This window comes from Anopheles maculipalpis, chromosome 2RL (genome assembly GCF_943734695.1).
Source record: "Anopheles maculipalpis chromosome 2RL, idAnoMacuDA_375_x, whole genome shotgun sequence".
NCBI classification, from domain to species: Eukaryota; Metazoa; Arthropoda; class Insecta; order Diptera; family Culicidae; genus Anopheles; species Anopheles maculipalpis.
Genome location: NC_064871.1, coordinates 68,314,500 through 68,329,122, shown reverse-complemented (window position 1 = coordinate 68,329,122; position 14,623 = coordinate 68,314,500). Strand labels below are relative to the sequence as shown.

The following is a 14,623-nucleotide window of genomic DNA, read 5'->3' as shown; positions in this document are numbered from 1 at the left end:
TCACGTTTTACTGCCTTTAATTGGTATGGAATCGCTCATTTTGAAGTTGTAATTGCTTCTTTTGTAATATTTCATCACATTTTCTTCATTTTTACACCTAAAACAAACAAAACTTGTTCACCGGTAAAATATTTTTCTTAGAAAGCAGCGCTGACAATCATGGATCTGACATATGTATCAACCTGGAACGCGTGTGCTGCTGCTGTCAGACGTAAGACGCTACGTGCGAAAGAGACCTACGGCGAAAGGAACGAAACACGAAAACCCAAACGTCCGAGCGCAAACGTCTGACGGTTCTGAAAGGTTTTTCTCCTCAAGCAAGCTGCGGTACGATAGAGTTCTTATTTCTTAACAATTTTTATCCACAATCAGCAAAAATAAACACAGTTTTACACTTGCTGGGTGCGGTGAATGTTTTCGTGCTTGTACCGATGTTCCACACTGTACGAATGTTTGTTAGTGGCGTAAATGGATTGAAATAAACGGAGGGACGCAAGTAGCGCGTCAATCTTGGTGCCGAAGGACTATTCGTCGCGCTGTTGTGTTGTGCCGTGTGCGTGTGTGTTGCAAATTTCCAAAAGAAGCATCGGTGCTATTTTCTTACGGTGAATTTACGAATCGAAGGGTGCAAAATGGCTCTCGGTGTGGAAGAGAATCGATTGTAGTTGGTTTGGAAGTAATTTACTTCGACGCTTGGAAGCTGTCCGCTTTGGGCTAGGAGCATCGTGCCGAATAAAACAAAGCATTTGACAACAGTAACGCCAGGAAACAGAGTTTCGCATCACCATCCGGTAAACTTACCGAACAGCGTGGTCCGATGGCCGATATAACGTATCCGGCGGGATGCCGGCCAATTAATGAAGATCTCGGGCAGGATGAGCTGATCCGCCGGCTGAAGACGCTCACTCACACGCTGCAAGCGATGGGCCAGGATGAGGACGGTATGTACACACAGTACATTCCGCTGGCCGTCCATCTGGCGGATGATTTCTTCCTGCAGCATCCCTCACGCGATGTGCAGCTACTGATTGCTTGCTGCATCGCGGACGTGTTGCGTGTGTACGCACCGGAAGCGCCGTACAAAGATCAGGATCAAATCAAGGGCATCTTTATGTTTCTGATTCGGCAGCTGAACGGTCTGCGCGATCCGAAAGATCCAGCGTTCAAGCGGTACTTCTATCTGCTGGAGAATCTGGCGTACGTGAAATCGTTCAACATGTGTTTCGAGCTGGAGGACTGCCAGGAGGTGTTCTGTACGCTGTTTAGTCTAATGTTTAAAATTGTCAAGTAAAGTATCCCCGGAAAACTTCGTAGTATGTGTAATGCATTTTCTAACACATTATCTACTCTTTTTTCTTCTCTATTTTTTAGTGACGAACACAGTCCAAAGGTAAAATCGTTCATGCTGGATGTGCTGGCACCGCTCATCACCGAATCGGATTCCGTTTCGTACGATCTGCTCGATCTGATCTACATCAACATCGTCGAGCCGCTACGCACACAGAAGCGAAACGCGTACGAGCTCGCCAAGGAACTCATCATTAAGACATCGAACTGGCTCGAGGCGTACACGCAAGCTTTCTTTAATCAGATTCTAATACTGGACAAAAACGAAAAGCAGTACCAGATTGTGCCGAAGATTTACGACGTAATCTACGAGCTTAACGTAATTACACCGAGCATTCTGTTGTCCGTTTTGCCACAGCTTGAGTGTAAGCTTAAATCAACACACGAAGCAGAACGGTTGAAAGCCGTCTCGACTCTCGCCCGGATGTTCTCCGAGCCTGGCTCTACGCTGGCCCGACAGTATGGACCGCTCTGGAAGCAATTTCTCGGTCGGTTTTATGATATCGCCGTACCGATCCGCATCAAGTGCGTCCAGAGCACGATGCACTTTCTGATCAATCATCCCAGCCTGCGGAAGGACATTATTGACACGCTACGGATCCGGCAGCACGATTCCGACGAAACCGTACGCTACGAGGTGGTGATGGCAATCGTAGAGACAGCCAAGCGGGACCTGCAGATCGTGTCGGAATCGGAGGATCTGCTAGAATTCGTCAAAGAACGAACACTGGACAAAAAGTACAAGATTCGCAAGGAAGCGATGAATGGGTTGGCTATGATCTACAAGAAGTACCTCAGTGATTCAAACGTACCGTTGGCAACGAAGAAAGCCGTTATCTGGATCAAGGATAAAATTCTACACGGCTACTACATGACGGGTGTAGAGGATCGGCTGCTGGTAGAACGTTTGCTGATCACGTGCCTTGTGCCGTATCAGCTACCGGCCGAGGAGCGTATGAAGAAACTTTACCAACTGCTCGGTACGATCGACGATAATGCGACGAAAGCGTTTATAGAGTTGCAGAAAAATCAGCTCAAAGTGCGGCGTAGCGTCGCCGACTGGATCAAACTGCACCGCCTGAAGGATCTCACCCCGAACGTGATGAAGGAGATGAATGTAAAGTGTTCGAACATTGCCAAACAGCTGCCGGATCCGGTGAAGGCACAAGAGTTCCTGCTCAAATTTTCGGCCCAAATGCGCAAAGACCCGAAACTGATCGTGGAGATGGAAACGATCCTGAAGCGGGACGTATCGTGCAAGGAGTGTGCCGATACGATGGCGATCGTGCTGAAGAAGCTAGGCCAACCGATTATGACCAATACGTACTACAATACGGTAAAGATGCTGCTGGAACGTATTGCCTCGGTAATGGTGGACAAGCAGTCGATCGGTGTGCTGATCGAGCTGATACAGGAGTGTATGAATGGTGGGAAGGAGGTGATCGAGGAGGTTAGCCTACCGACGGATTCGGCCGGTGAACGGGGGCTCAAGCTGCTGACTGTGCTGGCGTACGTGTTTTCGGCACACTTCCAGCACGATGAAATTCTTCGCCACATGATTGGATTGCTGTCGTTCGACGAACCGTACGTGGCCCCGTACGTGCTGAAAGCGTTCACGTATCTTGGCCGGTACAAGGCACTGATCGAATCACATCCGGCCATCCTAAAGGAACTGGCCCCACTTTGCAAGGAGTTCGCCATTGCCGGAACACCCAAGCAAGCGAAACATGCCATCCGGTGTATGTTCGTAAATACTCAAACGAGCAGTAGTAGCAGTAGTAGCAGTGGTGGCGTTGGTGCCGATCCACTAGCAATAACTGCATCCGATCACTCGATCGACATCTTTCCGGACATTGTCGAGGGTATGAAGCAGACGTTGCATCCGCAAAGCGAACACTACCGTACAGCGATCGTTACTCTAGGTCACATCGCGTACAATCTGCCGGAAAAGTTTCACGTGCAGATCAAGAATATTATCTCGCGCAAGATCGTGAAAGAGCTGCTGGTGAAGGAAACATCGGACGGACGTACGAACGTACCGACGAAAGACTGGTGTGACGAGACAGATCTGCCGGAGGAAACGCGCTGCAAGGTCGAGGGTCTAAAGACGATGGCACGCTGGTTGCTGGGGTTAAAGAAGGATGTACTGTCGGCTCAGAAAACGTTCCGCATGCTAAACGCGTTCATCAGCAAAAAGGGTGACTTGCTGGAGCAGGGTGGTGCGTTGTCGGCAGCGGAAAAGTCCTGGCTGCGTCTCAGTGCCGGTAAGGCGATGTTGAAGATCTGCGAGCAGAAGGGCGTCGGTGATCAGTTTATAGCCGAGCAATTCTACAATCTTTCGCAATTGATGGTAAGCGGATATTGATTACCCTTGTTTCGGAATTGGATATTAATTTTTTTATCTTTTTTATATTGATATTTCTACTAGACCGATCCAGTTCCGGAGGTTCGCGATACGTTCGTCAAGAAGCTACACAAAGGTCTGAGCAAAGGTATCCCGCACAAGTGCCTTCCGCTTGATTTTATGGGCTATTATGCGCTCGGCGGAAGAGAAACGGATCAAAAGTACGTATGGAAAACCATTAGTTTTTGGGAGTTTAGTATAGCTCACAATAGTCAATTAAATCCCCAACCATTGGATGAGGTTTTCAATTATTTTCCCAAGAATCGAGAATGTCCAATATCCAATTTTTTTTCAAAATATATTGCATTTTTCATGGGAAACCTAGGAACAGACCTCATGTTAGCACAACTCTAAATTAAAAAAACTTAATAAGCACAAGGCCATATGTGCAATATGTAGTGCAAGCTATCTTTACTCTAGGCCTCTACTGTACTCTAGAGTTGGAACCGAATCGTATCCATTTTGTTGTATTTCGGTTGTCTTTGCACGGTTTTTATTTGAATCGTGCCAATTTTCTATAGTTCGACTAAAGAATTGTAGCTGAAAACGTTACACCCCATTTACATTAAACTACTAGGTCACGTATGTCATCCAATGGCCTACTAGGCATTTTGGGTTTGGAATGGCACGAATTTGGATAATCAGTCTTCACTACAATTGAATTGTGAGTTGTGGGCATAGTTACATGACTGATAACAGCTTCCTTTCCTACGGCTTCTATCCACACAGGCTAACGTAATTACACGTGTTGTTCGGTGTCATTTTTGTGACATGATTTTTGAGGACATATCATGAAAGGACCCGTACTGTTATTTCATGCTTCCTTGGCTTGATGCTTGGAATTTGTCTCGCAAACATCCCCACCGAGGCTTTGTGCCACTTGCTTGCTGTTTTGGCAAGCTTCTGTTACAAACTAAGACTATATAATGTCAGGATCTTGATTGACTTATAGAAGATGGTTGTTGTTAGAAATATAACATGAGAAATCTTTCCATACAATAAGTTATCCCGTGTGTAATTAATAGTCTTTTAATATCTTGATAGAAGGGGCAACAACGGACCCCGGAGATAATAAATATTACCAGATCAAGTTTTCTCGAGGTTAAAAAAGACTTTTTAGCCTTATTAACTGCTTTATTATCCATTAAATCGATGCTTAATCTTGATACACAAATAGCAATAATATTTTCTCTCTCTCTCTCTATCTCTCTCTCTCTCTTTTATCAGTTTGTTCAATCAAATCAAATCTAATATAGAAACAGACGTGAATAGACGTCGTGAGTATGTTAAAAACTTTACAACAGGTAAGAGTTGACCGTAGCTCATTGCACCAAATCTGTACACAAATTAATCAACGTTTGACGCCTATTCCAGTTGAACGTGGCATGAGCCAACTGCCTCATATCCTACCAGATTATATGCTCGTGTTTGCTGTGACCGTTCTAACGCATGATCCGCAGTTTACTCGCATATCGGATCCTGCTCAGCTAAGACACATCGAGCGATGTCTCTGGCTCGTATTGGAACCGCTGGTCATGAACAAGGAGTTCTTCTGCTTCAGCTTCTACAAAAATCTGATCGAGCGTATCAAACACCATAAGGACGCCCTAAACCCGGACGATGAGGAAACAAACCATGTAAGCTATACGTGGACGAAGCTGGAACTAAATGAAACTTATCGCTTTTCGTTGAATTTTGTATCTCCTGTACAGAAACTGTGGGCTATATGTGATGTAGCCATGGGACTTATACTCACGCGGTTAACGTTCTACGATATGCGTGAGGCACCTGCTGAGGCACGCATACCCTCGATGTATTTCCAGGCACAGCCGGAAGATTTCCACAACACGCGCTACTACATTCCGGACGATATGTACAACCTAACGGATAGGAGTGGCCGCACCGCTGGTCCGTCCGGCTCAAAGGCTGGCCCACCCGGAGCCAAAACTAAACCGTCTACGTCCTCCTCCACTTTAGCATCCTGCCCGCCATCGTCGTCTTCGACGCTGACCATAGCAGCTTCCACAAGTTCTGCAACATCCGTCACGGTACGACAAAGAGTGTGGTACTGTTTGGAGGAAAATAAAAATCTTACTTTATGTATCTCTATCGTCTCCATCCATAGGAACGGAACAAACTGAAGGCAAAAAACAATCGTCAACTAACGCACGATGATGACGAACAAAATGGGCAGGATGAGAATGAAGACACCGGACCACCACCCTCCAAGCGAGCTCACAAAGTGGTCGAAGGTGCAAGCGTGTAAAAGCAAATTCAAAACGACCACTCTGCTACCGTCGGACTTCTGTTACAGCCCAAGTTTGTCGTTGGGGAGATTCGATTACTACTAAGTTATTTATGTACAGTACGATGCAGTGACAACCGACAAAATTTGAATAATGAAAAGGAGTTTTTTCGTTTCGTTAGTCACTTTAAGGCAAGTGTTTCGACCATTTATGTCGTTATGCTGGTATGATTGAGTATTTTAAATAATTTTTTGACTACAATAATGCTCTCATCGAAATTCTGCAATGGATATAGAGTTGAAAACACTACCGCAAACGAGTGTGTCGAGTTTCTATCGATACTCATATAACTGGCCTTTTTTTAACTTCATTTACTTCAGGACGCATGCAGAAGAAAGTTTACAAAATTGATCGAAAAAATCGGTTAGAATGGCAAGTTGCAAATTAAGATGAAGCTTAGTGTTAACGAGCGCGAGTATATGAATAAAAAAACAAACACATGTAGTTGTAATGACGCTGAACCAGAAATCGAATACGAATCTGTTAAAATGGAGTACGGATGGAGTGTCCTTAACAATGCCTTTTCATTACAACTGAGATATGCTTTAGGTAGGGTTGATTGTATTGCATAAACTTTTTGCAACTTCGAATGTTTAGGATTCGTAACCATGACAGATGCAAATTATGCACATTTTCGGCCCACCGAAGTCGCATACGCTGCCTATAATATTTAGTTTCGAAAACACTGCTGTAGATTTGTGTAAACCTGGTTTGGATCCGATCAAATATTCACTCTTCCATAGATCCTCTAGAATTGCCGAAACCTACAAATCGCCACACACCTCCTGTTCATTGACTATGGAACAGTATGCAGCAGTATGGAATGGACAGTATCCAGCTGTTGTCGATATCGTTCAAATCTCAACGGGGTCTGATGCTAAGAGACCAATTCTCCGGCTTGCTGTTTAACATTGCTCTGGAAGATGTCGAACGAAGCGCAGACTTTGAAATTGCGGGCGCGATTTTTACCCGGTCTCTTCAATTGTTTGATTTTGCAGCCGACATGGACACCATCGGATAAACTTCTGCAACTGACATGCGAGTTCCATAGGATCGAATGGTGGATCAGTGCTGCGAATATGAAATACCTGCTTGCCGAAGTCTCTGACCGTAACAGACTCTGCCAGACTCGAAAGCAGAGTATCAATTGACGGCGACGATCTCAAGGAGGCAGTGGAGTTCTTCTACCTTGGTACGATCGTAACCTCGGACAGCGTAAGCAGCTAAATCCGAAGAAGGAAATCGTGCCTACTACGGATTCCACAAACTCTTGCGATTTAGAAGACTCCAACAACAATAAATCCATGTCTGCGTCACGTCCTCAGCTCTGTACAGGGCAAGAAGAAGAAGAATCTCCTGCTTTCTGGAAAGCTTCAGTATCGCATGAAATGCACAATTTATCGCACTTATATACGTACCTTATATACCGTAAAGTCAGCAAGTTACGATGATACGGCAGATATGAATGAGTATGCATACTCATACATATGATCAGGATGTATGCTCATCAGCGACCTATTCGTTACGAGCCCAAGAGAATGCGAGCCGGAAAACATGGGCCCTGAATGTAGATATATATCACTGCACCGTGTATCCTGGACTGACGACGTTAGCCGTATAGGTATAAGAGGATAGGTATAACTGGGGTTAGAGATGCTTGGCTGTTTGTGTTATACTCAGGTATGTAATTTATGGATGTGAAAGCACGACACTATAATTTTAAGTTCACTCTATTTTTTTAACATTTTTGTACCGTCCGTTACTTGCTAATAGTTATACGTCTGTTTTGAAACTGGTATACGCAGTTTATATAACAGCATAAATAAATCAACTCAGCATCGAACCCTGCCCATGTCGCTTGACATTTATTTCCAAAACAAATGTGACATAAGCGGCGGCGGCCCCGGCAGTTCATGAAAACACATTTTTTGTGGTTTCGCTTTCAGTGCAAAGAGCAGAAAATGTCTCTCAACGTTCACAAAATCAGATCTCCAGCATTTCAATTACACCATGTATTGATGAGTGAGTACAAAAGCTGCTTTATAAAAGATGCATTTGGATGGATTTTTGTTGGTTCCTTTGCTCCCTCCTCAGAGCATTACTCAGTCGCAGTGTCGAAAGGAACAGCCAAGGCAAGCGAGTTGTTTTCCGACGAACAACGCAGACAGCGTGAAAATGTTGGCCGTATCGAGAAAATTGAAGTACGATACCTTGGCTTGCCGCACGATACAACGCTCGTGATGAATCGTGAACTTTCCACACCGTACGATTGTGCCCGACGTAAGGACGTATAGCTCAAATTGTACACCACTGTAGGTAAAATTGAATTGTAAAGCTGTTTCTATTTTGTTAAACAATACTTGCAGATATTGGCGAAAAGTACTCCCAACAGTCAGCCCTGGCACTGCTGGACAACAAAACACCGTGGGACATGCGACGACCACTTCGCGATTCCTGTACGCTGCAACTGCTCAACTTTACCTCGCCCGAACCACACATCGCAAACAAAGCGTTCTGGCGATCCTGTTCCTTCCTGCTTGGTGCCGTTTTGCAGGCCAGCTTTAAACCGGAAGCGGCACTCTTCTTACACAGCTTTCCCAAACCAAACAGTTAGTAGAGCAAGAGATTCAACCCAAAAGCCTATTATAACATCCGGTTCGCTTTTGTTACAGTAAAAACCGGCAGCTTCGTGCATGATATTGTGCTGGCGGAGGAGAACTGGAATCCAACCGTGGCCGAGCTGCGTGCACTGTCGATCGAAATGATAAAACTGTCGCAGAAAAATCTTCCCATCGAACGACTGGACGTTAGTAGCGAACTGGCGCTGGAAATGTTCCACGATAATCCGTACAAGCGAGAGCAGATACCGAGCGTAGCCGCCCAGAACAATGGACTGGTGACGGTGTATCGGGTGGGTGAGCATGTGGACATCAGCAAAGGGCCGATGATGGGTTGTAGCGGTTTGCTCGGTCGGTGTACGATCTCGATAGCGCATCCAATTAAGGAAGGAAGTGAAAGTGGGAAGCATTTCTATCGCATGCAAGGGGTGGCACTTCCGGCTGCACTGCGCGTCGGCCACTTTGCGTACAACATACTGGAAAATCGTTCGAGAAAGCTGGTAAGTTGTATAACGACATTCGCTTCCCTTCATAAGATTGTACGTCTTCATGTCATCTTGTTTTGTTACAGAATCCAGCGAAATTGCCGAATGAACCATTTGAAGATGCGATCGCAGAACAAGTAGCGTAAAGAGTACGTTAACGTTAAAGTTAGAATGATAAAATGGGAAATATAATGCCTGCCATTACACAGTTATTGTCATATGAATTGTTGATACTTTAGAGCAGGTGCAGATGAGAGAAGAATAGTCAAGGTATATCTTTATATCCGAGAGTGCAACGAGTTCGACCAATAGGACCAATCCACGGATCGATCCGAAAAACGACACGAACTCATGCATACTTTTCTGCACCGACCCTGTAGGTTCGGGGGGACATGCTCGTCCACGTCCTATCTACTCTTCAATTTGGCGCCAAATTCTGGGAAGACTTCTGAGACATCTGCGACTGGTTGGTGCAAATTTTGGGAATTGAAGATGATTCCTAAACTAAATAAAATCCTGATGTACATGATTACATGGACATATCTGTTTTGAGGCTATTCTATGAAGCAGAAGTATTACAAATGTTAAAGCAAGCAGGAAATACCTTCTAAATTTGGCCCCTCGATGTCCTTAAGCGGAAAGAAAGTTTTGAACTGACATAGGCGGATCAAGCTGTTCAAAGGTCCTTGACAGAATGTATTTCTGAGCCCATCACTATCAATATCAAAACTGGGCACTGGGCCGCTGTCGGGGTCCTAGGCGTCCGCGTAATTCGCCCACCGTTATATCTACTTAGTCGCGGATTAAACTCTTCGGATGCCCTAAGCGGAATGGAAGTTGGGAGCCCCTATCACATTGAATCGGCTGACCGGGAGGGAACGTTCTTTGTGGATTCGGGGCCCCCCTTACCTTACCATCTCGACAATTATAGAATACCCCCTTATCCCCTTACCAGTTGCGGAATTATAGAATAATCTAGCTTCGGGATAAAACTTCACTAAAACATATGTCTTCAAACGAACGGCGACTGTATTGAACATTCATAGTCCTATTGCCTACATGCACCGTTGAGATTGTTTAGACACAATGATTTGTTTTGTGGCAAATAAAGCTCTCCAAGCACGAAGGTTCGGCTGTTTGGTAATGTCATGAGAATGACACCGACCGGCTCAGCACGTAAGGCCGTTCACATGAACAGAGGGTTCATTAGAGGCTGATATCAAGAGTTGAAGCGTGAAACGCTTCGTGTATTTAGAGTCGAAGAATAAGACTTCTGGTGCACACCAAGACTGTCAAATTGAATGTAGCTATTGTTCAGTAGTGAGCTCGAGATCTACCGAGAGGCCTCACCTCAATGAAGTGAGGACACTGAGCGTGTTCTTCTATTTCAACAAGGTAGCTCTTAGCCCTCACGAGATAGCTTTTCGCGCTCTTCGCCCTCACGACGTTTCTCTTTGCAACCAACTGCTTTGTTTTAATCTGTCATATGGGTCATTACCCTGTAATATTATGGGCGCACAGCACACATACCCCCTGTTCTGCACATCTCAGCATTACGGCACCGGCAGAACAGGTCGAGTAGTGGTATAGTGACGACTCCTCTGATGACGTTACGGCCATGAATCTCACACTACCAGGAGCAGTATGTGTTTGGCAAACCACCTGATGTGGTTTGAGCGTTGAGGTGTGCGTTTTTAAGGCTCTTCCAGCTCCAGCTTCTCTCTCACGAGGTATCTCTTCGCCCTTAGTTATAACGGAGGTACCAGGAGGCCTCACCTCTCACATATTTGTGAGCAGGTACACTCTCGTCTTTAAAAATAATGATTTTTACAACACTAGTTGTAACATCTGATAAGTAAGCAAGAATAGCTTGTAATTTTGTAATACACTGATTACATTACAACTACTACATGTGTATGTGATAACCTAGAACGTTTTATTTTTCTATAATAATAAATTAGAATTCTCCAAAGGAATAACCTCATCATAACGCTAACACACACACACACATCAAATTGAGAAGGGTTTCATAGGGTCATATAACGCAAAAGAAAGCCCGATTTAATCCGCCCACCAGTATCGACGAACACGTGTGAGAAGCGTTGTGCAATGAAGTGAAACAGGGAAACTTGTAAAACCCTTGTAACGAAAAAAAGGGGACCAAACAAAAGGGGGTAAAGATGAATAGACAGACGGAACACTGCAACGCAATGCATCGATCGTCTTTTGTTATCGGGATTCTTTGCTCTCAGTCTTGAAGAAATAAAAAATCACATTCGAAAGACGAGCGCTTGAAAAGCGCACCATAATCAACGCCGTTACGATCACGCCAAGATGATACGCGTAACGGCGTTAAACGGTCCTTTATTTAAATCAATCCATCCTTCTCACACTATCGGGAAGAGCACGAGCCGTTGCAGGCAAACACATACTAGACAATGTATTATTCCACCAATATTAGCCCTTCATTCGTGATGACGATTCCGAATGCTATAGCCCCGAGACACCGGAGAGCTCCGAGTGTAAAAGACGGTCTAACCGTAGCGTACGATCGGCAATTGCTATCGGACGGTCAACTGGGAAGGACGTCCAAGACGTTGAGTGTGAACAGTTTTAAATAGGATTAGTTGAGTGTTTGTTTGTCTGTGTGTTTTGTAAGTGTCCAAACGTGTTTCTTGTAATGAGGTTCATACTGGTAGTTTTAAGTTGCCTGCTGGCAGGTGGTAAGTATATGAGACTAGATTTTACCATAAAAGCGTTATTTAGAAGTTGTTTCTATCGGTGAATAAGTGTGACCCTATGTGACCCTAGGTGTAGCATCATCGCCGTGACGCTTCAGTTGCAATGGCCAATATACTACGCAAAACACACTGTGGTTAAGTGGGTTAGATTGATGCGACATTAGAAGAAATCATTCCAAACGGTATTGTAATTCTAATTACCTAAATGGATTTAGTGGTAGAGTTTAAAGCTTCACAATACTCGGTAGAATATTATCTCTAATGGCGTGTGCCTGAAAGAGCGAAAGTTCATGAAGAGGTCACACTGAAAACAAAATGGAGACTTTGAAGTTGTACATCGCTCTTTTCTCTAACTCTCCTCCAATTAGCTTTAGCCACCAAACCACCGAAATGGCCTGATGTCTACTCCGTCAGCGGCATGCTGACCATTCCGTATGCCGAAATTAACGAACCATTTTATGCCTGGTACGACAAAGCGAATGGACGCTCCCGGATCGATTACTACGGTGGCATGGTCAAAACGTATCAGCTTACCAAGCAGGGCCCGTACGGCGTAAGCCTTAAGTTGGCCCCGATTACGACGCAAACCCTGATGAACAAAGAAACTTGCCTGCAGGTTAATGGGTCAGCGGAAAACAAGATCGATGTGCAGGGCATCCTGCCGTACGTGAAGGAGTTCCAGCTGCTGGGTAAGTAGCATTTAAGGCGACCGTGGTGACTCAATGCCTCGCAGTGGAGCGGAGCGAAAACAAAAACAACTTATCAATGGAATGTGTGTGCGGTTTCTAGGTACGGAAGAATGTTCCGGTTATCAGTGTGATAAGTTTGGGCTGACCGAGGTCATCGGACAGAAGCGCAATGTTTACACGCTCTGGGTGCGGTACGTGAAGTCGCCCAAGTATCCTGCGGCCCGCATGCCGATCCCGGTGCGGTACGAGATGAAGGGCTACAATACGCTGCTCGGTTCGCACTACGATCACTACTATCTGGACTACGAGTCTTACGATCATCAGGACATCCCGGAGGATGTGTTTGAGGTGAAACTGAGTAAGTTGGTTCCTGGAAGCGCTCGTCGATCCTTGCCGATCCTTGACACGATATCACGATCACATTTTGTTCGTCCTTCCAGGTGACCCATGCGTTGGATTCCCCGGACCGGGCACTGGTCATTATGCCACCTTTAATCCGATGCAGGAATTCATTCACCCACGGTCGGAAGAACATTTGCACAACGAGTTCGGACGGTTCAAGAACAAGCATCGCAAGTCGTACGATAGTGACGAGGAGCACGAGCGTCGGTTGAATGTGTTCCGGCAGAATTTGCGCTTCATCCATTCGCACAACCGAGCCAACCGGGGTTTCTCCGTGTCCGTTAACCATCTGGCCGATCGGACGGAGGAAGAGCTGAAAGCACTGCGCGGATTCCGTTCTTCCGGTATTTACAACGGTGGCAAACCGTTCCCATACAACCCGGCCGAACATCTGGCCGATCTGCCGGATAGTTGGGATTGGCGTATCAGTGGTGCCGTAACACCGGTAAAGGATCAGTCCGTGTGTGGTTCGTGCTGGTCGTTCGGTACGATCGGCCACATCGAGGGTGCATACTTCCGCAAGACGCAGAAGCTGGTCCGTTTCTCGCAACAGGCACTGATCGACTGTTCCTGGGGCTATGGCAACAATGGGTGTGACGGTGGGGAAGACTTCCGTGCGTACCAGTGGATGATGCAGGTCGGTGGTGTCCCAATGGAGGATGAGTACGGCGGTTATTTGGGTCAGGATGGGTATTGTCACGTGCAAAACATGACCCTGTACGCACCGATTACCGGTTGGGTGAACGTAACGTCAGGTGATCCGGATGCGTTTAAGGTGGCACTGTTCAAGCATGGGCCGCTTTCGATTGCGATTGATGCCGGACATAAGTCGTTTAGCTTCTACTCGAACGGGGTGTACTATGAGCCGGAATGTAAGAACAAGCTGGATGAGTTGGATCATGCCGTGCTGGCAGTGGGCTATGGACAGCTGAACGGACAAGACTATTGGCTGATCAAGAACTCGTGGTCCAACTACTGGGGTAACGATGGGTATGCGTTGATGGCGGTGAAGGACAACAACTGTGGTCTGACGACTGACGCCACGTACGTGCTGATGGGAGACAGCTAAGCTAGGAAAACCATTCCTCCGGTAGGTTGGTAACTTCATACAGTAATATTCATGAAATTATCAATAAAAAAATTATGATAATCAACACGTGTTTGGAAGAGTCATTGGCCTCAGTGAACAAATGTTGTGGTCGAATGTATGCAAATGCGGGTCCATTACACGATGGACACAGTTTTGAGGTTTTGTTTGTTTTTCTCATTTGCGAAGATGGGTTCTGTGGGAAGCAGTGTCCAATAGGTATGTCTCGTTCATGTTCAAGAAACGTTTTTTTTAATTCAGTTTGTTTATTACATAAAAAGAGGATTTTACTCGAGTGAAAGTAAATGCAAAGTTGAAACTATTTTCGACCAACTTGTGAAGTGGGTTATCATATTTAATACAAAATAAGCTTTTTGCAAAACATTTAACATAACTTTTTATAGCCTCTATTTTGACTCCCTCGATTGACTCGAATTACCTGAAGCCCTAGCAAGTGTAACGAGAAGAAATAGAGAAAAAAGATACTTTGAAGATTTTGGCTGTAAATGAGTATGAGGATAGGTGATGCTAATTTCCTGTAGAA

At 45.4% G+C, this 14,623-nt stretch overlaps 3 protein-coding genes across 8 annotated transcripts in view; all 3 read left to right on the top strand.

Annotated features, from left to right (window-relative positions):
- Nucleotides 1-794: 794 nt before the first annotated feature.
- Nucleotides 795-6,019, top strand: LOC126568773 (sister chromatid cohesion protein PDS5 homolog B). Its single transcript, XM_050225390.1, has 7 exons — nt 795-1,287; nt 1,372-3,697; nt 3,776-3,912; nt 4,979-5,055; nt 5,126-5,388; nt 5,464-5,799; nt 5,877-6,019. The coding sequence occupies exons 1-7, from the start codon at nt 818-820 to the stop codon at nt 6,015-6,017; spliced, it is 3,750 nt and encodes a 1,249-aa protein (XP_050081347.1). The 5' UTR covers nt 795-817; the 3' UTR covers nt 6,018-6,019.
- A 1,984-nt stretch (nt 6,020-8,003) lies between these two features.
- Nucleotides 8,004-9,352, top strand: LOC126556526 (39S ribosomal protein L39, mitochondrial). The gene is made up of 5 exons (XM_050211789.1): nt 8,004-8,079; nt 8,152-8,337; nt 8,424-8,666; nt 8,730-9,175; nt 9,247-9,352. Exons 1-5 carry the CDS (start codon nt 8,019-8,021, stop codon nt 9,304-9,306), a joined length of 996 nt encoding a protein of 331 aa, XP_050067746.1. The 5' UTR covers nt 8,004-8,018; the 3' UTR covers nt 9,307-9,352.
- Nucleotides 9,353-11,819: 2,467 nt separating this feature from the next.
- The window catches only part of LOC126556046 (digestive cysteine proteinase 1), a 283,799-nt gene continuing 280,995 nt past the window's right edge, over nt 11,820-14,623 (top strand). For 5 of the 6 annotated variants that reach the window (XM_050211214.1, XM_050211217.1, XM_050211216.1 and 2 more), the window contains exons 1-4: nt 11,820-11,883; nt 12,270-12,590; nt 12,691-12,948; nt 13,031-14,082. In XM_050211214.1, coding sequence (XP_050067171.1) covers nt 11,841-11,883; nt 12,270-12,590; nt 12,691-12,948; nt 13,031-14,061 — 1,653 coding nt within the window. In that variant the 5' untranslated portion in view covers nt 11,820-11,840 and the 3' untranslated portion in view covers nt 14,062-14,082. Of the gene's footprint in view, nt 11,884-12,269; nt 12,591-12,690; nt 12,949-13,030; nt 14,087-14,623 lie in introns of all 6 variants that reach the window. The other variant, XM_050211215.1, reaches the window with a different exon arrangement.